The 25,818-nt window shown below is 46.6% G+C and overlaps 1 protein-coding gene across 2 annotated transcripts in view; it reads left to right on the top strand.

Moving 5' to 3' along the window:
* Positions 1–235: 235 nt before the first annotated feature.
* The window catches only part of LOC120041635 (2-acylglycerol O-acyltransferase 2-A-like), a 46,090-nt gene continuing 20,507 nt past the window's right edge, over positions 236–25,818 (top strand). Inside the window, exons 1-3 of one of the 2 annotated variants that reach the window (XM_038986498.1) lie at positions 236–626; positions 5,656–5,819; positions 8,108–8,312. In XM_038986498.1, coding sequence (XP_038842426.1) covers positions 515–626; positions 5,656–5,819; positions 8,108–8,312 — 481 coding nt within the window. In that variant the 5' untranslated portion in view covers positions 236–514. Of the gene's footprint in view, positions 627–5,617; positions 5,820–8,107; positions 8,313–25,818 lie in introns of those variants that run through there. The other variant, XM_038986497.1, reaches the window with a different exon arrangement.

Here is a 25,818-nt window from a genome sequence, read left to right as displayed (position 1 = left end):
TCATGAAAAAAAACAAATCGTCCTCCCTCATCTTAAACGGCACCAACCACCACTGATAGTTAACTGCTTCTTCTTCTTATTCTGGCTGAACTAACTATAGCAGGAGTCAAATAAATACTGTCCTCCCGACCTCTCCTCTGATTGGTTGATGCTTTCCACCTCTCCTCTACTTTGATTGGTTGATGTGGTTCCATTCAAGGAGGAGGGTGGTGACATGAGAGGAGGGTCCACAAGGCAAGCAGTTCTGTTAGTTCTCAAGTTTGTTTGCAGAGTTTAACCCCATTAGAAGGTGAACTAGAGACCAGCAACAACCAAATAGCAGAACTTCCACAGTGCTGCACAAGCCCTTCAGTTTCAGAACTTTTAGTTGCATCAAATCAGGAGCTTTCACTCAAAAACAGCAACGTGTTTCCTCACACACACACACACAGAAAAGACAGAAACAGACAGAGAGAAGGGGACCGGACAGACTAACCCTCAGCTTGTAGCTGGAAAGGTTGTGTCTTTCCCGGAGATGAAGATTCAGTTCGCTCCGCTAAACATCCCGCTGCGGAGGAGACTCCAGACAGCTGCTGTGCTGCAGTGGGTCTTCTCTTTCCTGGCGCTAGGTAAGTCTCTCTCTCTGTGTTTGTGTGTGTGGCGCTAGGTAAGTCTCTCTCTCTGTGTTTGTGTGTGTGGCGCTAGGTAAGTCTCTCTCTCTGTGTTTGTGTGTGTGGCGCTAGGTAAGTCTCTCTCTCTCTGTGTTTGTGTGTGTGGCGCTAGGTAAGTCTCTCTCTCTCTGTGTTTGTGTGTGTGGCGCTAGGTAAGTCTCTCTCTCTGTGTTTGTGTGTGTGGCGCTAGGTAAGTCTCTCTCTCTCTGTGTTTGTGTGTGTGGCGCTAGGTAAGTCTCTCTCTCTGTGTTTGTGTGTGTGGCGCTAGGTAAGTCTCTCTCTCTGTGTTTGTGTGTGTGGCGCTAGGTAAGTCTCTCTCTCTGTGTTTGTGTGTGGCGCTAGGTAAGTCTCTCTCTCTCTGTGTTTGTGTGTGTGGCGCTAGGTAAGTCTCTCTCTCTCTGTGTTTGTGTGTGTGGCGCTAGGTAAGTCTCTCTCTCTCTGTGTTTGTGTGTATATATGTGTGCGTGCGTGTGTGTGTTTGTTTGTGTGTATATATATGTGTGTGTGTGTGTGTGTGTGTGTGTGTGTGTGTGTGTGTGTGTGTGTGTGTGTGTGTGTGTGTGTGTGTGTGTGTGTGTGTGTGTGTGTGTGTGTGTGAGAGAGAGAGGGGTTCATTACACTGACGTTAGTGTGGTGCTGCTGTAATGTTTCGCTACACTCGCATTAACATCTGCTAAACATGTGTATGTGACAAATACAATTTGATTTGAAGGGTAAATCAATTCGTTTCTTGCTAAATAGACTAAATAGTAACTCTGATTAGGCTAACTCTGATTAGGCTAGAGAGATTATTTCTCAGCAAAAGTAGGTAACACAAAGGCTTGCACAAATTAATCAATATCTTTATTGACTGTCTGGTCTAAGGTCAGTTTAGTGTATGTCCCCATGACGATTAGACTGGTCCTAGGTTAGTGGTTAGGTTAGTATCTAATGGATCAGATTAGGATGGGGCAGGGTGACCTGGTCCTAGATCAGTGGTTAGGGTTGTATAGTGTAACGGAGTGATATGCTTCTGGATAATCTAGGAACACCTGCTCCACAGCCTGACATGGCACTAATGGCGCCATGGAGGAGGTTCCTTTTTTGGTGACGCTGCTGGTTAGTACGTTGTCAAGATGGTGGTCACGTGTGTTTGTGAGCAGAGGACTGCTGGAGGGAGCTCAGTAAACGGGACAGTGGAGAAGCCAGGCAGTCAGCAGCATTATTCCGTCCATTATAACAGCTGGAGGGAGTTCAGTAAACGGGACAGTGGAGAAGCCAGGCAGTCAGCAGCATTATTCTATCCATTATAACAGCTGGAGGGAGTCCAGTAAACGGGACAGTGGAGAAGCCAGGCAGTCAGCAGCATTATTCTATCCATTATAACAGCTGGAGGGAGTCCAGTAAACGGGACAGTGGAGAAGCCAGGCAGTCAGCAGCATTATTCTATCCATTATAACAGCTGGAGGGAGTTCAGTAAACGGGACAGTGGAGAAGCCAGGCAGTCAGCAGCATTATTCTATCCATTATAACAGCTGGAGGGAGTCCAGTAAACGGGACAGTGGAGAAGCCAGGCAGTCAGCAGCATTATTCTATCCATTATAACAGCTGGAGGGAGTTCAGTAAACGGGACAGTGGAGAAGCCAGGCAGTCAGCAGCATTATTCTATCCATTATAACAGCTGGAGGGAGTCCAGTAAACGGGACAGTGGAGAAGCCAGGCAGTCAGCAGCATTATTCTATCCATTATAACAGCTGGAGGGAGTTCAGTAAACGGGACAGTGGAGAAGCCAGGCAGTCAGCAGCATTATTCTATCCATTATAACAGCTGGAGGGAGTCCAGTAAACGGGACAGTGGAGAAGCCAGGCAGTCAGCAGCATTATTCTATCCATTATAACAGCTGGAGGGAGTCCAGTAAACGGGACAGTGGAGAAGCCAGGCAGTCAGCAGCATTATTCTATCCATTATAACAGCTGGAGGGAGTCCAGTAAACGGGACAGTGGAGAAGCCAGGCAGTCAGCAGCATTATTCTATCCATTATAACAGCTGGAGGGAGTCCAGTAAACGGGACAGTGGAGAAGCCAGGCAGTCAGCAGCATTATTCTATCCATTATAACAGCTGGAGGGAGTCCAGTAAACGGGACAGTGGAGAAGCCAGGCAGTCAGCAGCATTATTCTATCCATTATAACAGCTGGAGGGAGTCCAGTAAACGGGACAGTGGAGAAGCCAGGCAGTGAGCAGCATTATTCTATCCATTATAACAGCTGGAGGGAGTCCAGTAAACGGGACAGTGGAGAAGCCAGGCAGTCAGCAGCATTATTCTATCCATTATAACAGCTGGAGGGAGTCCAGTAAACGGGACAGTGGAGAAGCCAGGCAGTGAGCAGCATTATTCTATCCATTATAACAGCTGGAGGGAGTCCAGTAAACGGGACAGTGGAGAAGCCAGGCAGTCAGCAGCATTATTCTATCCATTATAACAGCTGGAGGGAGTCCAGTAAACGGGACAGTGGAGAAGCCAGGCAGTCAGCAGCATTATTCTATCCATTATAACAGCTGGAGGGAGTCCAGTAAACGGGACAGTGGAGAAGCCAGGCAGTCAGCAGCATTATTCTATCCATTATAACAGCTGGAGGGAGTCCAGTAAACGGGACAGTGGAGAAGCCAGGCAGTCAGCAGCATTATTCTATCCATTATAACAGCTGGAGGGAGTCCAGTAAACGGGACAGTGGAGAAGCCAGGCAGTCAGCAGCATTATTCTATCCATTATAACAGCTGGAGGGAGTTCAGATTCTATACAGAGGATTCTAGAATTTCTGTGTTTTCTGGTCCATATGATTGGCTCTCTCTGGACTCCCCTGACCTCACAATGATCTGATCTGTCTAACCCTTACCCTGTCTAATTCTTACCCTGACTCTGTCTCTGCTGTCAACAGTGAAGCTGGGGTCACCTTGGTAGGAGTAAGGGACAGGGGTACTGTGTATGTGTGTGTAGAGGGTAGTGGGTGAGAGTGCATGGCTGGCTTTCGCCCACTTGGCTCTGCTTACACACACACACACATACACACACACACACACACACACACACACACACACACACACACACACACAGACAGACAGACAGACAGACAGACAGACAGACAGACAGACAGACAGACAGACAGACAGACAGACAGACAGACAGACAGACAGACAGACACAGACATTTACTCTATGATCTCCTTTACCAACTATGTGAGAATAATTTCCCCCCCCCCCCCCCCAGAGAGTAACTGACCAGTGACATGTCTCCCCCCCCAGAGAGTAACAGACCAGTGACATGTCTTCCCTCTCCTCCCCCCCCCTCAGAGAGTAACAGACCAGTGACATGTCTTCCCTCTCCTCCCCCCCCCTCAGAGAGTAACAGACCAGTGACATGTCTTCCCTCCCCCCCCCCCTCAGAGAGTAACAGACCAGTGACATGTCTTCCCTCTCCTCCCCCCCCCTCAGAGAGTAACAGACCAGTGACATGTCTCGCCCCCCCAGAGAGTAACAGACCAGTGACATGTCTCCCCCCCTCAGAGAGTAACAGACCAGTGACATGTCTTCCCTCTCCCCCCCCCCCAGAGAGTAACAGACCAGTGACATGTCTTCCCCCCCCCCCCCCCAGAGAGTAACAGACCAGTGACATGTCCCCCCCCCCAGAGAGTAACAGACCAGTGACATGTCTTCCCTCTCCCCCCCCCCAGAGAGTAACAGACCAGTGACATGTCTTCCCTCTCCCCCCCCCCCCCCCCCCCGGAGAGTAACAGACCAGTGACATGTCTTCCCCCCCCCCCCCCAGAGAGTAACTGACCAGTGACATGTCTTCCCCCCCCCCCCCCCTCAGAGAGTAACAGACCAGTGACATGTCTTCCCTCTCCCCCCTCCCCCAGAGAGTAACAGACCAGTGACATGTCTTCACTCTCCCCCCCCCCCCCCCCTCAGAGAGTAACAGACCAGTGACATGTCTTCCCTCTCCTCCCCCCCCCCTCAGAGAGTAACAGACCAGTGACATGTCTTCCCTCTCCTCCCCCCCCCTCAGAGAGTAACAGACCAGTGACATGTCTTCCCTCCCCCCCCCCCTCAGAGAGTAACAGACCAGTGACATGTCTTCCCCCCCCCCCCCCCAGAGAGTAACAGACCAGTGACATGTCTTCCCTCTCCCCCCCCCCCCAGAGAGTAACAGACCAGTGACATGTCTTCCCTCTCCCCCCCCCCCCCTCAGAGAGTAACAGACCAGTGACATGTCTTCCCTCTCCCCCCCCCCCCTCAGAGAGTAACAGACCAGTGACATGTCTTCCCTCTCCTCCCCCCCCCTCAGAGAGTAACAGACCAGTGACATGTCTTCCCTCCCCCCCCCCCTCAGAGAGTAACAGACCAGTGACATGTCTTCCCTCTCCTCCCCCCCCCTCAGAGAGTAACAGACCAGTGACATGTCTTCCCTCCCCCCCCCCCCTCAGAGAGTAACAGACCAGTGACATGTCTTCCCTCTCCCCCCCCCCAGAGAGTAACAGACCAGTGACATGTCTTCCCTCTCCCCCCCCCAGAGAGTAACAGACCAGTGACATGTCTTCCCTCTCCTCCCCCCCCCTCAGAGAGTAACAGACCAGTGACATGTCTTCCCCCCCCCCCCCAGAGAGTAACAGACCAGTGACATGTCTTCCCTCTCCCCCCCCCCCCCCCCCCAGAGAGTAACAGACCAGTGACATATCTTCCCTCTCCCCCCCCCAGAGAGTAACTGACCAGTGACATGTCTTCCCTCCCCCCCCCCCCTCAGAGAGTAACAGACCAGTGACATGTCTTCCCTCTCCCCCCCCCCAGAGAGTAACAGACCAGTGACATGTCTTCCCTCTCCCCCCCCCAGAGAGTAACAGACCAGTGACATGTCTTCCCTCTCCCCCCCCCAGAGAGTAACAGACCAGTGACATGTCTTCCCCCCCCCCCCCCCCCCCCGAGAGTAACTGACCAGTGACATGTCTTCCCCCCCAGCCCAGTGTTGTCTAGCAGGGTATGTGTTGCTGTGCGTCTCTGATTGGTGGGTTCTGGCTGCGCTGTATGCTGGTTGGCTGTATCTGGACAGGGACACACCCACAAGCGGGGGTCGGAGGTCAGAGTGGCTTCGGAACTGGAGCGTCTGGAAACACTTCAGAGACTACTTCCCTCTCAATGTAAGACTCTAACCTATAACCCTAACACTAACAGGCTTCATGGGCCGTAACTTTTGCATTGTGTGTGACGCTCCCATTAATTTCAATGAAACCTGGGTCTAAGCAGTGCGGCACTGCACACACCAATTTAAACACACACACACCAATAAACACACACACACACACACCAATAAACACACACACACACACACCAATAAAACAAATACACACACACACACACCAATAAAACAAATACACACACACACACACCAATAAAACAAATACACACACACACACACACCAATAAAACAAATACACACACACACACACACCAATAAACACACACACACACACACACACACACACACACACACACACACACACACACACACACACACACACACACCTAGAGAGGAACCAGGCTATGAGGGGTGGCCAGTCCTCTTCTGGCTGTGCCGGGTGGAGATTATAATAGAACATGGCCAAGATGATCAAATGTTCATAGATGACCAGCAGGGTCAGATAATAATAACCACAGCGGTTGTCGAGGGTGCAGCAGGTCAGCACCTCAGGAGTAAATGTCAGTTGGCTTTTCATAGCCGATCATTGAGAGTATCTCTACCGCTCCTGCTGTCTCTAGAGAGTTGAAAACAGCAGGTCTGGGGCAGGTAGCACGTCCGGTGAACAGGTCAGGGTTCCATAGCCGCAGGCAGAACAGTTGAAACTGGAGTAGCAGCACGGCCAGGTGGACTGGGGACAGCAAGGAGTCATCAGGCCAGGTAGTCCTGAGGCAAGGTCCTAGGGCTCAGGTCCTCCGAGAGAAGAGAGAAAAGAGAGAGAGAGAGAATTAGAGGGAGCATACTTACATTCACACAGGACACCGGATAAGACAGGAGAAATACTCCAGACTGACCCTAGCCCCCCAACATGTAAACTATTGCAGCATAAATACTGGAGGCTGAGACAGGAGGGGTCAGGAGACACTGTGGCCCCGTCCGACGATACCCCTGGACAGGGCCAACCAGGCAGGATATAACCCCACCCACTTTGCCAAAGCACTCTCTATCCCTCTCTCAATTTTTTATTAAATTCAAGGGGATTTATTGGCATGGGAAACATGTGTTAACATTTCCATAGCAAGTGAAGGAGATAATAAACAAAAGTGAAATATACAATAAAAATGGACAGTAAACATTACACTGTAATGGACACAACATTACACAGAAGTTCCAAGGTCACAAATCTTGCTGCTGTCATCACAAAAATACGTGGATATATTGAAGCAACAGCTCAAGACATCAGTCAGGAAGTTGGTCGCAAATGGGTCTTCCAAATGGACAATGACCCCAAGCATACTTCCAAAGTTGTGGCAAAATGGCTTAAGGACAACGAAGTCAAGGTATTAGTGGCCATCACAAAGCCCTGAGCTCAATCCTATAGAAAATGTGTGGACAGAACTGAAAAAGCGTGTGAGAGCAAGGAGGCCTACAAACCTGACTCAGTTACACCAGCTCTGTCAGGAGGAATGGGCCAAAATTCCCCCAACTTATTGTGGGAAGCTTGTGGAAGGCTACCTGATTTGTTTGACCCAAGTTCAACAATTTAAAGGCAATGCTACCAAATACTAATTGATAGCATTGCCTTTAAATTAATCTGACCCACTGGGAATGTGATGAAAGAAATAAAATCTGAAATAAATCATTCTCTCTACTATTATTCTGACATTTCACATTCTTAAAATAAAGTGGTGATCCTAACTGACCTAAGACAGGGAATTTTTACTAGGATTAAATGTCAGGAATTGTGAAAAACTGAGTTTAAATGTATTTGGCTAAGGTGTATGTAAACTTCAGACTTCAACTGTATATGGTGAGAGAGCTGTATTCAATACTGTATTCCCCCATCTGTCCATCTATCCATCTCTCTCTCTATCTATCTCTATCTATCCCCCCCCCCCCCCCCCCCAGCTCATAAAGACAATGGATCTGGACCCTGGTTCTGGTTCTAACTACAGTACCTGTTTCTCTCTCCCCTCCCCCCCTCCCCCCTCCCCAGCTCATAAAGACGGTGGATCTGGACCCTGGTTCTGGTTCTAACTACAGTACCTGTTTCTCTCTCCCCTCCCCCCCTCCCCCCTCCCCAGCTCATAAAGACGGTGGATCTGGACCCTGGTTCTGGTTCTAACTACAGTACCTGTTTCTCTCTCCCCCTCCCCCCCCCCCCTCCCCCCCAGCTCATAAAGATGGTGGATCTGGACCCAGATTCTAACTACAGTACCTGTTTCTCTCCCCCCCCCCCCCCCTCCCCAGCTCATAAAGACGGTGGATCTGGACCCAGCTTCTAACTACATCTTTGGGTTCCATCCCCATGGTGTTCTGGTGGCAGGGGGTTTTGGGAACTTCTGTACAGAGGCGTCAGGGTTCTCCTCGCTGTTCCCCGGGCTGACCCCCTACCTCCTGATGCTGCCATTCTGGTTCAGAGTACCCTTCTTCAGGGACTACATCATGTGTGGAGGTTAGTACCCTAACCCCTGACCCTAGTACCCTTCTTTAGGGACTACATCATGTGTGGAGGTTAGTACCCTAACCCCTGACCCTAGTACCCTTCTTTAGGGACTACATCATGTGTGGAGGTTAGTACCCTAACCCCTGACCCTAGTACCCTTCTTTAGGGACTACATCATGTGTGGAGGTTAGTACCCTAACCCCTAACCCCTGACCCTAATACCCTTCTTTAGGGACTACATCATGTGTGGAGGTTAGTACCCTAACCCCTGACCCTAGTACCCTTCTTTAGGGACTACATCATGTGTGGAGGTTAGTACCCTAACCCCTGACCCTAATACCCTTCTTTAGGGACTACATCATGTGTGGAGGTTAGTACCCTAACCCCTGACCCCTGACCCTAATACCCTTCTTCAGGGACTACATCATGTGTGGAGGTTAGTACCCTAACCCCTGACCCCTGACCCTAATACCCTTCATTAGGGACTACATCATGTGTGGAGGTTAGTACCCTAACCCCTGACCCCTGACCCTAATACCGTTCATTAGGGACTACATCATGTGTGGAGGTTAGTACCCTAACCCCTGACCCTAATACCCTTCATTAGGGACTACATCATGTTTGGAGGTTATTAACTCTGACCTCTAACCCCAACCTCTGATGACTGACCCTGATCTTCAGGGACTACATCATGTGTGGAGGTTAGTAACCCTGAACTCTAACCTTTGACCCTGATATCCCACTTCAGGATAAGTGTGTGGAGAAAAGGCTGAGTGGTTAGTGTGTGTAGTGTGTGTGTGTGTGTGTACACACTGTATTTTCTCAGTCACAGGGTTGTCCTGTTGTGAAAGTTTCTGTTGAAATATCTGACAACGCTGACCAAGTAGGTAACACTGACACACACACACACACACACACACACACACACACACACACACACACACACACACACACACACACACACACACACACACACACACACACACACACACACACACACACACACACACACACACACCTCTCCTCCCTCCACTCCTGTCAGACAGACTTACTCAACTCTATTTCACAACAGGCAAGTGGCTGACTGTGTCCATGGAGGTTAGTAACCCATACAGTGTGGAGGTTAGTAACCCATACAGTGTGGAGGTTAGTAACCCATACAGTGTGGAGGTTAGTAACCCATACAGTGTGGAGGTTAGTAACCCATACAGCGTGGAGGTTAGTAACCCATACAGCGTGGAGGTTAGTAACCCATACAGTGTGGAGGTTAGTAACCCATACAGCGTGGAGGTTAGTAACCCATACAGCGTGGAGGTTAGTAACCCATACAGCGTGGAGGTTAGTAACCCATACAGCGTGGAGGTTAGTAACCCATACAGCGTGGAGGTTAGTAACCCATACAGCGTGGAGGTTAGTAACCCATACAGCGTGGAGGTTAGTAACCCATACAGCGTGGAGGTTAGTAACCCATACAGCGTGGAGGTTAGTAACCCATACAGCGTGGGGGTTAGTAACCCATACAGCGTGGGGGTTAGTAACCCATACAGCGTGGGGGTTAGTAACCCATACAGCGTGGGGGTTAGTAACCCATACAGCGTGGGGGTTAGTAACCCATACAGCGTGGGGGTTAGTAACCCATACAGCGTGGGGTTAGTAACCCATACAGCGTGGGGGTTAGTAACCCATACAGCGTGGGGGTTAGTAACCCATACAGCGTGGGGGTTAGTAACCCATACAGCGTGGGGGTTAGTAACCCATACAGCGTGGGGGTTAGTAACCCATACAGCGTGGGGGTTAGTAACCCATACAGCGTGGGGGTTAGTAACCCATACAGCGTGGGGGTTAGTAACCCATACAGCGTGGGGGTTAGTAACCCATACAGCGTGGGGGTTAGTAACCCATACAGCGTGGAGGTTAGTAACCCATACAGCGTGGAGGTTAGTAACCCATACAGCGTGGAGGTTAGTAACCCATACAGCGTGGAGGTTAGTAACCCATACAGCGTGGAGGTTAGTAACCCATACAGCGTGGAGATTAGTAACCCATACAGCGTGGAGGTTAGTAACCCATACAGCGTGGAGGTTAGTAACCCATACAGCGTGGAGGTTAGTAACCCATACAGCGTGGAGGTTAGTAACCCATACAGCGTGGAGGTTAGTAACCCATACAGCGTGGAGGTTAGTAACCCATACAGCGTGGAGGTTAGTAACCCATACAGCGTGGAGGTTAGTAACCCATACAGTGTGTGAGCTTGCATGTACTTGTGTGTGTGTCTGAGTGTTACCTTCAGTTTCAACAGGTCCTGAATACTCTCTCTGTGTCTACAGGGGAACATCCTGAATACATGTCTCTCTCTCTGTGTCTACAGGGGGACATCCTGGATACATGTCTCTCTCTCTGTGTCTACAGGGGGACATCCTGGATACATGTCTCTCTCTGTGTCTACAGGGGAACATCCTGGATACATGTCTCTCTCTCTCTGTGTCTACAGGGGAACATCCTGGATACATGTCTCTCTCTCTCTGTGTCTACAGGGGGACATCCTGGATACATGTCTCTCTCTCTCTGTGTCTACAGGGGAACATCCTGGATACATGTCTCTCTCTCTCTGTGTCTACAGGGGGACATCCTGGATACATGTCTCTCTCTCTCTGTGTCTACAGGGGGACATCCTGGATACATGTCTCTCTCTCTCTGTGTCTACAGGGGGACATCCTGGATACATGTCTCTCTCTCTCTGTGTCTACAGGGGAACATCCTGGATACATGTCTCTCTCTGTGTCTACAGGGGGACATCCTGGATACATGTCTCTCTCTGTGTCTACAGGGGAACATCCTGGATACATGTCTCTCTCTCTCTTTGTCTACAGGGGAACATCCTGGATACATGTCTCTCTCTCTCTGTGTCTACAGGGGAACATCCTGGATACATGTCTCTCTCTCTCTGTGTCTACAGGGGAACATCCTGGATACATGTCTCTCTCTCTCTGTGTCTACAGGGGGACATCCTGGATACATGTCTCTCTCTCTCTGTGTCTACAGGGGGACATCCTGGATACATGTCTCTCTCTCTCTGTGTCTACAGGGGGACATCCTGGATACATGTCTCTCTCTCTCTGTGTCTACAGGGGGACATCCTGGATACATGTCTCTCTCTCTGTGTGTCTACAGGGGGACATCCTGGACACATGTCTCTCTCTCTCTCTGTGTCTACAGGGGGACATCCTGGATACATGTCTCTCTCTCTCTGTGTGTCTACAGGGGAACATCCTGGATACATGTCTCTCTCTCTCTGTGTCTACAGGGGGACATCCTGGATACATGTCTCTCTCTCTCTGTGTCTACAGGGGGACATCCTGGATACATGTCTCTCTCTCTCTCTGTGTCTACAGGGGGACATCCTGGATACATGTCTCTCTCTCTCTCTGTGTCTACAGGGGGACATCCTGGATACATGTCTCTCTCTCTCTCTGGTTCTACAGGGGGACATCCTGGATACATGTCTCTCTCTGTGTCTACAGGGTCACCATCAAATCAAACTGTATTTGTCACATGCGCCCAATATAACAGGTTTAGACCTTAGTGAAATGCTTACTTACAAGCCCTTACCAACAATGCAGTTCAAGAAAGAGTTAAAAAAATATTTACCAAATAATCTAAAGCAAAAAAAATAAAAAATAACACACTACAATAACGAGGCTATATACAGGGTATTACGGTACAGAGTCAATGTGGAGGCTATATACAGGGTGTTACGGTACTGAGTCAATGTGGAGGCTATATACAGGGGGTACCGGTACAGAGTCAATGTGGAGGCTATATACAGGGTGTTACGGTACTGAGTCAATGTGGAGGCTATATACAGGGTGTTACGGTACTGAGTCAATGTGGAGGCTATATACAGGGTACCGAGTCAATGTGCGGGGTAGGGGTAAAGGTAGGGGGGGTGTCAATATAAATAGTCCGGGTGACCATTTGATTGATTGTTCAGCAGTCTTATGGCTTGGGGGTAGAAGCTGTTAATTTGTTCCTAGACTTTTGGTCCTAGGAAGCTTGCCCCCAGTGATGTCCTAGGAAGCTTGCCCCCAGTGATGTCCTAGGAAGCTTGCCCCCAGTGATGTCCTAGGAAGCTTGCCCCCAGTGATGTCCTAGGAAGCTTGCCCCCAGTGATGTACGGGTCGTCGTACACACTATCCTCTGTAGCGCCTAACGGTCAGATGCCGACCACTTGCCATACAAGGCGGTGATGCAACTTGTCAGGATACTCTCGAAGGTGCAGTTGTAGAAACTTTTGAGGATCTGGGGACCATTCAAAACATCCTGAATACGTGGGTGTGTAATTATGGTTAGTGTGTGTAATTATGGTTAGGGTGTGTAATTATGGTTAGGGTGTGTGATTATGGTTAGGGTGTGTGATTATGGTTAGGGTGTGTGTGTGTGATTATGGTTAGTGTGTGTGATTACGGTTAGGGTGTGTAATTATGGTTAGGGTGTGTGATTATGGTTAGGGTGTGTGTGTGTGATTATGGTTAGGGTGTGTAATTATGGTTAGGGTGTGTAATTATGGTTAGGGTGTGTGATTATGGTTAGGGTGTGTGATTACGGTTAGGGTGTGTAATTATGGTTAGGGTGTGTGATTACGGTTAGGGTGTGTGATTACGGTTAGGGTGTGTGATTACGGTTAGGGTGTGTGATTACGGTTAGGGTGTGTGATTATGGTTAGGGTGTGTGATTATGGTTAGGGTGTGTGATTACGGTTAGGGTGTGTGATTACGGTTAGGGTGTGTGATTACGGTTAGGGTGTGTGATTACGGTTAGGGTGTGTGATTATGGTTAGGGTGTGTGATTACGGTTAGGGTGTGTGATTACGGTTAGGGTGTGATTACGGTTAGGGTGTGTAATTACGGTTAGGGTGTGTAATTACGGTTAGGGTGTGTAATTACGGTTAGGGTGTGTAATTACGGTTAGGGTGTGTGATTACGGTTAAGTTGTGTGGTTACGGTTAGGGTGTGTGGTTATGGTTAGGGTGTGTAATTACGTTTAGGGTGTGTGATTACGGTTAGGGTGTGTGATTACGGTTAGGGTGTGTGATTACGGTTAGGGTGTGTGATTACGGTTAGGGTGTGTGATTACGGTTAGGGTGTGTGATTACGGTTAGTGTGTGTGATTACGGTTAGTGTGTGTGATTACGGTTAGGGTGTGTAAATACGGTTAGGGTGTGTAATTACGGTTAGGGTGTGTGATTATGGTTAGGGTGTGTAATTACGGTTAGGGTGTGTGATTACGGTTAGTGTGTGTGATTACGGTTAGGGTGTGTGATTACGGTTAGGGTGTGTGATTACGGTTAGTGTGTGTGATTACGGTTAGTATGTGTGATTACGGTTAGGGTGTGTGATTACGGTTAGGGTGTGTGATTATGGTTAGGGTGTGTAATTATGGTTAGGGTGTGTGATTATGGTTAGGGTGTGTGATTACGGTTAGGGTGTGTGATTACGGTTAGGGTGTGTGATTACGGTTAGGGTGTGTGATTACGGTTAGGGTGTGTGATTACGGTTAGGGTGTGTGATTACGGTTAGGGTGTGTGATTACGGTTAGGGTGTGTGATTACGGTTAGGGTGTGTGATTATGGTTAGTGTGTGTGTGTGTGATTATGGTTAGGGTGTGTGATTACGGTTAGGGTGTGTAATTATGGTTAGGGTGTGTGATTACGGTTAGGGTGTGTGATTACGGTTAGGGTGTGTGATTACGGTTAGGGTGTGTGATTACGGTTAGGGTGTGTGATTACGTTTAGGGTGTGTGATTACGGTTAGTGTGTGTGATTACGGTTAGTGTGTGTGATTACGGTTAGGGTGTGTAATTACGGTTAGGGTGTGTGATTACGGTTAGGGTGTGTAATTACGGTTAGGGTGTGTGATTACGGTTAGTGTGTGTGATTACGGTTAGGGTGTTTGATTACGGTTAGGGTGTGTAATTACGGTTAGGGTGTGTGATTACGGTTAGTATGTGTGATTACGGTTAGTGTGTGTGATTACGGTTAGGGTGTGTGATTACGGTTAGGGTGTGTGATTACGGTTAGGGTGTGTGATTACGGTTAGGGTGTGTGATTACGGTTAAGGTGTGTGATTACGGTTAGGGTGTGTGATTACGGTTAGGGTGTGTGATTACGGTTAGGGTGTGTGATTACGGTTAGGGTGTGTGATTACGGTTAGGGTGTGTAATTATGGTTAGGGTGTGTGATTACGGTTAGGGTGTGTGATTACGGTTAGGGTGTGTGATTACGGTTAGGGTGTGTGATTACGGTTAGGGTGTGTGATTATGGTTAGGGTGTGTAATTATGGTTAGGGTGTGTAATTATGGTTAGGGTGTGTGATTACGGTTAGGGTGTGTGATTATGGTTAGGGTGTGTGATTATGGTTAGGGTGTGTGATTATGGTTAGGGTGTGTGATTATGGTTAGGGTGTGTGATTATGGTTAGGGTGTGTGATTATGGTTAGGGTGTGTGATTATGGTTAGGGTGTGTGATTACGGTTAGGGTGTGGGTGTGTAATTATGGTTAGTGTGTGTGATTATGGTTAGGGTGTGTGATTACGGTTAGGGTGTGTGATTATGGTTAGGGTGTGTGATTATGGTTAGGGTGTGTGATTACGGTTAGGGTGTGTGATTATGGTTAGGGTGTGTGTGTGTGTGATTATGGTTAGGGTGTGTGATTATGGTTAGGGTGTGTGATTACGGTTAGGGTGTGTGATTATGGTTAGGGTGTGTGATTACGGTTAGTGTGTGTGATTATGGTTAGGGTGTGTGATTATGGTTAGGGTGTGTGATTACGGTTAGTGTGTGTGATTACGGTTAGTGTGTGTGATTATGGTTAGTGTGTGTGATTATGGTTAGGGTGTGTAATTACGGTTAGGGTGTGTGATTACGGTTAGGGTGTGTGATTACGGTTAGGGTGTGTAATTACGGTTAGGGTGTGTAATTACGGTTAGGGTGTGTGATTACGGTTAGGGTGTGTGATTACGGTTAGGGTGTGTGTGTGTGGTTATGGTTAGGGTGTGTGATTACGGTTAGGGTGTGTGATTATGGTTAGGGTGTGTGATTATGGTTAGGGTGTGTGATTACGGTTAGGGTGTGTGATTACGGTTAGGGTGTGTGATTACGGTTAGGGTGTGTGATTATGGTTAGGGTGTGTGATTACGGTTAGGGTGTGTGATTATGGTTAGGGTGTGTAATTATGGTTAGGGTGTGTAATTATGGTTAGGGTGTGTGATTATGGTTAGGGTGTGTGATTACGGTTAGGGTGTGTGATTACGGTTAGGGTGTGTGATTACGGTTAGGGTGTGTGATTACGGTTAGGGTGTGTGATTATGGTTAGGGTGTGTGATTACGGTTAGTGTGTGTGATTATGGTTAGTGTGTGTAATTATGGTTAGGGTGTGTGTGTGTGTGATTATGGTTAGGGTGTGTGATTATGGTTAGGGTGTGTGATTACGGTTAGGGTGTGTGATTATGGTTAGGGTGTGTGATTACGGTTAGTGTGTGTGATTATGGTTAGGGTGTGTGATTATGGTTAGGGTGTGTGATTACGGTTAGTGTGTGTGATTACGGTTAGTGTGTGTGATTATGGTTAGTGTGTGTGATTATGGTTAGGGTGTGTAATTATGGTTAGGGTGTGTGATTATGGTTAGGGTGTGTGATTACGGTTAGGGTGTGTGATTACGGTTAGGGTGTGTGATTATGGTTAGGGTGTGTAATTATGGTTAGGGTGTGTGATTACGGTTAGGGTGTGTGATTATGGTTAGGGTGTGTGATTATGGTTAGGGTGTGTGATTATGGTTAGGGTGTGTGATTATGGTTAGGGTGTGGGTGTGTAATTATGGTTAGTGTGTGTGATTATGGTTAGGGTGTGTAATTACGGTTAGGGTGTGTGATTATGGTTAGGGTGTGTGTGTGTGATTATGGTTAGGGTGTGTGTGTGTGATTATGGTTAGGGTGTGTGTGTGTGATTATGGTTAGGGTGTGTGTTTGTGATTATGGTTAGGGTGTGTGTGTGTGATTATGGTTAGGGTGTGTGTGTGTGATTATGGTTAGGGTGTGTAATTATGGTTAGTGTGTGTGTGTGATTATGGTTAGGGTGTGTAATTACGGTTAGGGTGTGTGATTACGGTTAGGGTGTGTGATTATGGTTAGGGTGTGTGATTATGGTTAGGGTGTGTGATTATGGTTAGGGTGTGTGATTATGGTTAGTATGTGTGATTACGGTTAGGGTGTGTGATTATGGTTAGGGTGTGTGATTACGGTTAGGGTGTGTGATTACGGTTAGGGTGTGTGATTATGGTTAGGGTGTGTAATTACGGTTAGGGTGTGTGATTACGGTTAGGGTGTGTGATTATGGTTAGGGTGTGTGATTATGGTTAGGGTGTGTGATTATGGTTAGTGTGTGTGATTATGGTTAGGGTGTGTGATTACGGTTAGTGTGTGTGTGTGTGATTATGGTTAGGGTGTGTGATTACGGTTAGGGTGTGTGATTATGGTTAGGGTGTGTGATTATGGTTAGGGTGTGTGATTATGGTTAGTGTGTGTGATTATGGTTAGGGTGTGTGATTACGGTTAGTGTGTGTGTGTGTGATTATGGTTAGGGTGTGTGATTACGGTTAGTGTGTGTGTGTGTGATTATGGTTAGGGTGTGTGATTACGGTTAGGGTGTGTGATTATGGTTAGGGTGTGTGATTATGGTTAGGGTGTGTGATTATGGTTAGGGTGTGTGATTACGGTTAGGGTGTGTGGTTATGGTTAGGGTGTGTGATTATGGTTAGTGTGTGTGTGTGTGTGATTATGGTTAGGGTGTGTGTGTGTGATTATGGTTAGGGTGTGTGTGTGTGTGATTATGGTTAGGGTGTGTAATTATGGTTAGTGTGTGTGATTATGGTTAGGGTGTGTGATTATGGTTAGGGTGTGTGATTATGGTTAGGGTGTGTGATTATGGTTAGGGTGTGTGATTACGGTTAGGGTGTGTGATTATGGTTAGGGTGTGTGATTATGGTTAGGGTGTGTGTGTGTGATTATGGTTAGGGTGTGTAATTATGGTTAGTGTGTGTGTGTGTGATTATGGTTAGGGTGTGTGTGTGTGATTACGGTTAGGGTGTGTGTGTGTGATTATGGTTAGGGTGTGTGTGTGTGATTATGGTTAGGGTGTGTAATTATGGTTAGTGTGTGTGATTATGGTTAGGGTGTGTAATTACGGTTAGGGTGTGTGATTACGGTTAGGGTGTGTGATTATGGTTAGGGTGTGTGATTACGGTTAGGGTGTGTGATTACGGTTAGGGTGTGTGATTACGGTTAGGGTGTGTGATTACGGTTAGGGTGTGTGATTACGGTTAGGGTGTGTGATTACGGTTAGGGTGTGTGATTACGGTTAGGGTGTGTGATTACGGTTAGTGTGTGTGATTACGGTTAGTGTGTGTGATTACGGTTAGGGTGTGTAAATACGGTTAGGGTGTGTAATTACGGTTAGGGTGTGTGATTATGGTTAGGGTGTGTAATTACGGTTAGGGTGTGTGATTACGGTTAGTGTGTGTGATTACGGTTAGGGTGTGTGATTACGGTTAGGGTGTGTGATTACGGTTAGTGTGTGTGATTACGGTTAGGGTGTGTGATTACGGTTAGGGTGTGTGATTACGGTTAGGGTGTGTGATTACGGTTAGGGTGTGTGATTACGGTTAGGGTGTGTGATTACGGTTAGGGTGTGTGATTACGGTTAGGGTGTGTGATTACGGTTAGGGTGTGTGATTACGGTTAGGGTGTGTGATTACGGTTAGGGTGTGTGATTACGGTAAGGGTGTGTGATTACGGTTAGGGTGTGTGATTACGGTTAGGGTGTGTGATTATGGTTAGTGTGTGTGTGTGTGATTATGGTTAGGGTGTGTGATTACGGTTAGGGTGTGTGATTACGGTTAGGGTGTGTGATTACGGTTAGGGTGTGTGATTACGGTTAGTGTGTGTGATTACGGTTAGTGTGTGTGATTACGGTTAGGGTGTGTAAATACGGTTAGGGTGTGTAATTACGGTTAGGGTGTGTGATTATGGTTAGGGTGTGTAATTACGGTTAGGGTGTGTGATTACGGTTAGTGTGTGTGATTACGGTTAGGGTGTGTGATTACGGTTAGGGTGTGTGATTACGGTTAGTGTGTGTGATTACGGTTAGGGTGTGTGATTACGGTTAGGGTGTGTGATTACGGTTAGGGTGTGTGATTATGGTTAGGGTGTGTGATTACGGTTAGGGTGTGTGATTACGGTTAGGGTGTGTGATTACGGTTAGGGTGTGTGATTACGGTTAGGGTGTGTGATTACGGTTAGGGTGTGTGATTACGGTTAGGGTGTGTGATTACGGTAAGGGTGTGTGATTACGGTTAGGGTGTGTGATTACGGTTAGGGTGTGTGATTATGGTTAGTGTGTGTGTGTGTGATTATGGTTAGGGTGTGTGATTACGGTTAGGGTGTGTAATTATGGTTAGGGTGTGTAATTATGGTTAGGGTGTGTGATTACGGTTAGGGTGTGTGATTACGGTTAGGGTGTGTGATTACGGTTAGGGTGTGTGATTACGGTTAGTGTGTGTGATTACGGTTAGTGTGTGTGATTACGGTTAGGGTGTGTAATTACGGTTAGGGTGTGTGATTACGGTTAGGGTGTGTAATTACGGTTAGGGTGTGTAATTACGGTTAGGGTGTGTGATTACGGTTAGTGTGTGTGATTACGGTTAGGGTGTTTGATTACGGTTAGGGTGTGTAATTACGGTTAGGGTGTGTGATTACGGTTAGGGTGTGTGATTACGGTTAGTATGTGTGATTACGGTTAGTGTGTGTGATTACGGTTAGGGTGTGTGATTACGGTTAGGGTGTGTGATTATGGTTAGGGTGTGTGATTAAGGTTAAGGTGTGTGATTACGGTTAAGGTGTGTGATTACGGTTAGGGTGTGTGATTACGGTTAGGGTGTGTGATTACGGTTAGGGTGTGTGATTACGGTTAGGGTGTGTGATTACGGTTAGGGTGTGTGATTACGGTTAGGGTGTGTGATTATGGTTAGGGTGTGTAATTATGGTTAGGGTGTGTAATTACGGTTAGGGTGTGTAATTACGGTTAGGGTGTGTGATTACGGTTAGGGTGTGTGATTATGGTTAGGGTGTGTAATTATGGTTAGGGTGTGTGATTACGGTTAGGGTGTGTGATTATGGTTAGGGTGTGTGATTATGGTTAGGGTGTGTGATTATGGTTAGGGTGTGTGATTACGGTTAGGGTGTGGGTGTGTAATTATGGTTAGTGTGTGTGATTATGGTTAGGGTGTGTGATTACGGTTAGGGTGTGTGATTATGGTTAGGGTGTGTGATTATGGTTAGGGTGTGTGATTACGGTTAGGGTGTGTGATTATGGTTAGGGTGTGTGATTATGGTTAGGGTGTGTAATTATGGTTAGGGTGTGATTACGGTTAGGGTGTGTGATTACGGTTAGGGTGTGTGATTACGGTTAGGGTGTGTGATTACGGTTAGGGTGTGTGATTACGGTTAGGGTGTGTGATTACGGTTAGGGTGTGTGATTATGGTTAGGGTGTGTGATTACGGTTAGGGTGTGTGATTACGGTTAGGGTGTGTGATTACGGTTAGGGTGTGTGATTATGGTTAGGGTGTGTAATTATGGTTAGGGTGTGTAATTATGGTTAGGGTGTGTGATTACGGTTAGGGTGTGTGATTATGGTTAGGGTGTGTAATTATGGTTAGGGTGTGTGATTATGGTTAGGGTGTGTGATTATGGTTAGGGTGTGTGATTACGGTTAGGGTGTGGGTGTGGGTGTGTAATTATGGTTAGTGTGTGTGATTATGGTTAGGGTGTGTGATTACGGTTAGGGTGTGTGATTATGGTTAGGGTGTGTGATTATGGTTAGGGTGTGTGATTACGGTTAGGGTGTGTGATTATGGTTAGGGTGTGTGATTATGGTTAGGGTGTGTAATTATGGTTAGGGTGTGATTACGGTTAGGGTGTGTGATTACGGTTAGGGTGTGTGATTATGGTTAGGGTGTGTGATTACGGTTAGGGTGTGTGATTACGGTTAGGGTGTGTGATTACGGTTAGGGTGTGTGATTATGGTTAGGGTGTGTGATTACGGTTAGGGTGTGTGATTATGGTTAGGGTGTGTAATTATGGTTAGGGTGTGTAATTATGGTTAGGGTGTGTGATTACGGTTAGGGTGTGTGATTACGGTTAGGGTGTGTAATTACGGTTAGGGTGTGTAATTATGGTTAGTGTGTGTGATTACGGTTAGGGTGTGTGATTACGGTTAGGGTGTGTGTGTGTGGTTATGGTTAGGGTGTGTGATTACGGTTAGGGTGTGTGATTATGGTTAGGGTGTGTGATTATGGTTAGTGTGTGTGTGTGATTATGGTTAGGGTGTGTGATTACGGTTAGGGTGTGTGATTACGGTTAGGGTGTGTGATTATGGTTAGGGTGTGTGATTACGGTTAGGGTGTGTGATTACGGTTAGGGTGTGTGATTACGGTTAGGGTGTGTGATTACGGTTAGGGTGTGTGATTATGGTTAGGGTGTGTGATTACGGTTAGGGTGTGTGATTATGGTTAGGGTGTGTAATTATGGTTAGGGTGTGTAATTATGGTTAGGGTGTGTGATTATGGTTAGGGTGTGTGATTACGGTTAGGGTGTGTGATTACGGTTAGGGTGTGTGATTACGGTTAGGGTGTGTGATTACGGTTAGGGTGTGTGATTATGGTTAGGGTGTGTGATTACGGTTAGTGTGTGTGATTATGGTTAGTGTGTGTAATTATGGTTAGGGTGTGTGTGTGTGATTATGGTTAGGGTGTGTGATTATGGTTAGGGTGTGTGATTACGGTTAGGGTGTGTGATTATGGTTAGGGTGTGTGATTACGGTTAGTGTGTGTGATTACGGTTAGGGTGTGTGATTACGGTTAGCGTGTGTGATTACGGTTAGTGTGTGTGATTATGGTTAGTGTGTGTGATTATGGTTAGGGTGTGTAATTATGGTTAGGGTGTGTGATTATGGTTAGGGTGTGTGATTACGGTTAGGGTGTGTGATTATGGTTAGGGTGTGTAATTATGGTTAGGGTGTGTGATTACGGTTAGGGTGTGTGATTATGGTTAGGGTGTGTGATTATGGTTAGGGTGTGTAATTATGGTTAGGGTGTGTGATTATGGTTAGGGTGTGTGATTATGGTTAGGGTGTGTGATTATGGTTAGGGTGTGTGATTATGGTTAGGGTGTGTGATTATGGTTAGGGTGTGTGATTACGGTTAGGGTGTGGGTGTGTAATTATGGTTAGTGTGTGTGATTATGGTTAGGGTGTGTAATTACGGTTAGGGTGTGTGATTATGGTTAGGGTGTGTGTGTGTGATTATGGTTAGGGTGTGTGTGTGTGATTATGGTTAGGGTGTGTGTGTGTGATTATGGTTAGGGTGTGTGTGTGTGATTATGGTTAGGGTGTGTGTGTGTGATTATGGTTAGGGTGTGTGTGTGTGATTATGGTTAGGGTGTGTAATTATGGTTAGTGTGTGTGTGTGATTATGGTTAGGGTGTGTAATTACGGTTAGGGTGTGTGATTACGGTTAGGGTGTGTGATTATGGTTAGGGTGTGTGATTATGGTTAGTATGTGTGATTACGGTTAGGGTGTGTGATTATGGTTAGGGTGTGTGATTACGGTTAGGGTGTGTGATTACGGTTAGGGTGTGTGATTATGGTTAGGGTGTGTAATTACGGTTAGGGTGTGTGATTACGGTTAGGGTGTGTGATTATGGTTAGGGTGTGTGATTATGGTTAGGGTGTGTGATTATGGTTAGTGTGTGTGATTATGGTTAGGGTGTGTGTGTGTGATTATGGTTAGGGTGTGTGATTACGGTTAGGGTGTGTGATTATGGTTAGGGTGTGTAATTACGGTTAGGGTGTGTGATTACGGTTAGGGTGTGTGATTATGGTTAGGGTGTGTGATTATGGTTAGGGTGTGGGTGTGTGATTACGGTTAGTGTGTGTGATTATGGTTAGTGTGTGTGATTATGGTTAGGGTGTGTGATTACGGTTAGTGTGTGTGTGTGTGATTATGGTTAGGGTGTGTGATTACGGTTAGGGTGTGTGATTATGGTTAGGGTGTGTGATTATGGTTAGGGTGTGTGATTATGGTTAGGGTGTGTGATTACGGTTAGGGTGTGTGGTTATGGTTAGGGTGTGTGATTATGGTTAGTGTGTGTGTGTGTGTGATTATGGTTAGGGTGTGTGTGTGTGATTATGGTTAGGGTGTGTGTGTGTGTGATTATGGTTAGGGTGTGTAATTATGGTTAGTGTGTGTGATTATGGTTAGGGTGTGTGATTATGGTTAGGGTGTGTGATTATGGTTAGGGTGTGTGATTATGGTTAGGGTGTGTGATTACGGTTAGGGTGTGTGATTATGGTTAGGGTGTGTGATTATGGTTAGGGTGTGTGTGTGTGATTATGGTTAGGGTGTGTAATTATGGTTAGTGTGTGTGTGTGTGATTATGGTTAGGGTGTGTGTGTGTGATTACGGTTAGGGTGTGTGTGTGTGATTATGGTTAGGGTGTGTGTGTGTGATTATGGTTAGGGTGTGTAATTATGGTTAGTGTGTGTGATTATGGTTAGGGTGTGTAATTACGGTTAGGGTGTGTGATTACGGTTAGGGTGTGTGATTATGGTTAGGGTGTGTGATTATGGTTAGGGTGTGTGATTACGGTTAGGGTGTGTGATTATGGTTAGGGTGTGTAATTACGGTTAGGGTGTGTGATTACGGTTAGGGTGTGTGATTATGGTTAGGGTGTGTGATTATGGTTAGGGTGTGTGATTATGGTTAGGGTGTGTGATTATGGTTAGGGTGTGTGATTATGGTTAGGGTGTGTGATTATGGTTAGGGTGTGTGATTATGGTTAGGGTGTGGGTGTGTAATTATGGTTAGGGTGTGTGATTATGGTTAGGGTGTGGGTGTGTAATTATGGTTAGTGTGTGTGATTATGGTTAGGGTGTGTGATTATGGTTAGGGTGTGTGATTACGGTTAGGGTGTGTGATTACGGTTAGGGTGTGTGATTACGGTTAGTGTGTGATTACGGTTAGTGTGTGTGATTATGGTTAGGGTGTGTGATTATGGTTAGGGTGTGTGATTATGGTTAGGGTGTGTGATTATGGTTAGGGTGTGTGATTATGGTTAGGGTGTGTGATTACGGTTAGGGTGTGTGATTACGGTTAGGGTGTGTGATTACGGTTAGGGTGTGTGATTATGGTTAGGGTGTGTGATTATGGTTAGGGTGTGTGATTATGGTTAGGGTGTGTGATTATGGTTAGGGTGTGTGATTATGGTTAGGGTGTGTGATTATGGTTAGGGTGTGTGATTACGGTTAGGGTGTGTGATTACGGTTAGGGTGTGTGATTACGGTTAGTGTGTGTGATTACGGTTAGTGTGTGTGTGTGTGATTATGGTTAGGGTGTGTGTGTGTGATTATGGTTAGGGTGTGTAATTATGGTTAGTGTGTGTGATGACGGTTAGGGTGTGTGATTATGGTTAGGGTGTGTGATTACGGTTAGTGTGTGTGATTATGGTTAGGGTGTGTGATTACGGTTAGGGTGTGTGATTATGGTTAGGGTGTGTGATTATGGTTAGGGTGTGTGATTATGGTTAGGGTGTGTGATTATGGTTAGTGTGTGTGTGTGTGATTATGGTTAGGGTGTGTGATTACGGTTAGGGTGTGTAATTACGGTTAGGGTGTGTGATTACGGTTAGGGTGTGTGATTACGGTTAGGGTGTGTGATTACGGTTAGGGTGTGTGATTACGGTTAGGGTGTGTGATTACGGTTAGTGTGTGTGATTACGGTTAGGGTGTGTGATTACGGTTAGTGTGTGTGATTACGGTTAGTGTGTGTGATTACGGTTAGGGTGTGTAATTACGGTTAGGGTGTGTGATTACGGTTAGGGTGTGTAATTACGGTTAGGGTGTGTGATTACGGTTAGTGTGTGTGATTACGGTTAGGGTGTTTGATTACGGTTAGGGTGTGTAATTACGGTTAGGGTGTGTGATTACGGTTAGTGTGTGTGATTACGGTTAGTGTGTGTGATTACGGTTAGGGTGTGTGATTACGGTTAGGGTGTGTGATTACGGTTAGGGTGTGTGATTATGGTTAGGGTGTGTGATTAAGGTTAAGGTGTGTGATTACGGTTAAGGTGTGTGATTACGGTTAGGGTGTGTGATTACGGTTAGGGTGTGTGATTACGGTTAGGGTGTGTGATTACGGTTAGGGTGTGTGATTACGGTTAGGGTGTGTGATTACGGTTAGGGTGTGTGATTACGGTTAGGGTGTGTGATTATGGTTAGGGTGTGTAATTATGGTTAGGGTGTGTAATTATGGTTAGGGTGTGTGATTACGGTTAGGGTGTGTGATTACGGTTAGGGTGTGTAATTATGGTTAGGGTGTGTGATTACGGTTAGGGTGTGTGATTATGGTTAGGGTGTGTGATTATGGTTAGGGTGTGTGATTATGGTTAGGGTGTGTGATTACGGTTAGGGTGTGGGTGTGTAATTATGGTTAGTGTGTGTGATTATGGTTAGGGTGTGTGATTACGGTTAGGGTGTGTGATTATGGTTAGGGTGTGTGATTATGGTTAGGGTGTGTGATTACGGTTAGGGTGTGTGATTATGGTTAGGGTGTGTGATTATGGTTAGGGTGTGTAATTATGGTTAGGGTGTGATTACGGTTAGGGTGTGTGATTACGGTTAGGGTGTGTGATTATGGTTAGGGTGTGTGATTACGGTTAGGGTGTGTGATTACGGTTAGGGTGTGTGATTACGGTTAGGGTGTGTGATTATGGTTAGGGTGTGTGATTACGGTTAGGGTGTGTGATTATGGTTAGGGTGTGTAATTATGGTTAGGGTGTGTAATTATGGTTAGGGTGTGTGATTACGGTTAGGGTGTGTGATTACGGTTAGGGTGTGTAATTACGGTTAGGGTGTGTAATTATGGTTAGGGTGTGTGATTACGGTTAGGGTGTGTGATTACGGTTAGGGTGTGTGTGTGTGGTTATGGTTAGGGTGTGTGATTACGGTTAGGGTGTGTGATTATGGTTAGGGTGTGTGATTATGGTTAGGGTGTGTGATTACGGTTAGGGTGTGTGATTACGGTTAGGGTGTGTGATTACGGTTAGGGTGTGTGATTACGGTTAGGGTGTGTGATTATGGTTAGGGTGTGTGATTACGGTTAGGGTGTGTGATTATGGTTAGGGTGTGTAATTATGGTTAGGGTGTGTAATTATGGTTAGGGTGTGTGATTATGGTTAGGGTGTGTGATTACGGTTAGGGTGTGTGATTACGGTTAGGGTGTGTGATTACGGTTAGGGTGTGTGATTACGGTTAGGGTGTGTGATTATGGTTAGGGTGTGTGATTACGGTTAGTGTGTGTGATTATGGTTAGTGTGTGTAATTATGGTTAGGGTGTGTGTGTGTGTGATTATG

Source organism: Salvelinus namaycush, unplaced genomic scaffold (assembly GCF_016432855.1).
Source record: "Salvelinus namaycush isolate Seneca unplaced genomic scaffold, SaNama_1.0 Scaffold492, whole genome shotgun sequence".
Classification (NCBI taxonomy): domain Eukaryota; kingdom Metazoa; phylum Chordata; class Actinopteri; order Salmoniformes; family Salmonidae; genus Salvelinus; species Salvelinus namaycush.
This window is presented reverse-complemented; position numbering and strand designations above follow the sequence as displayed.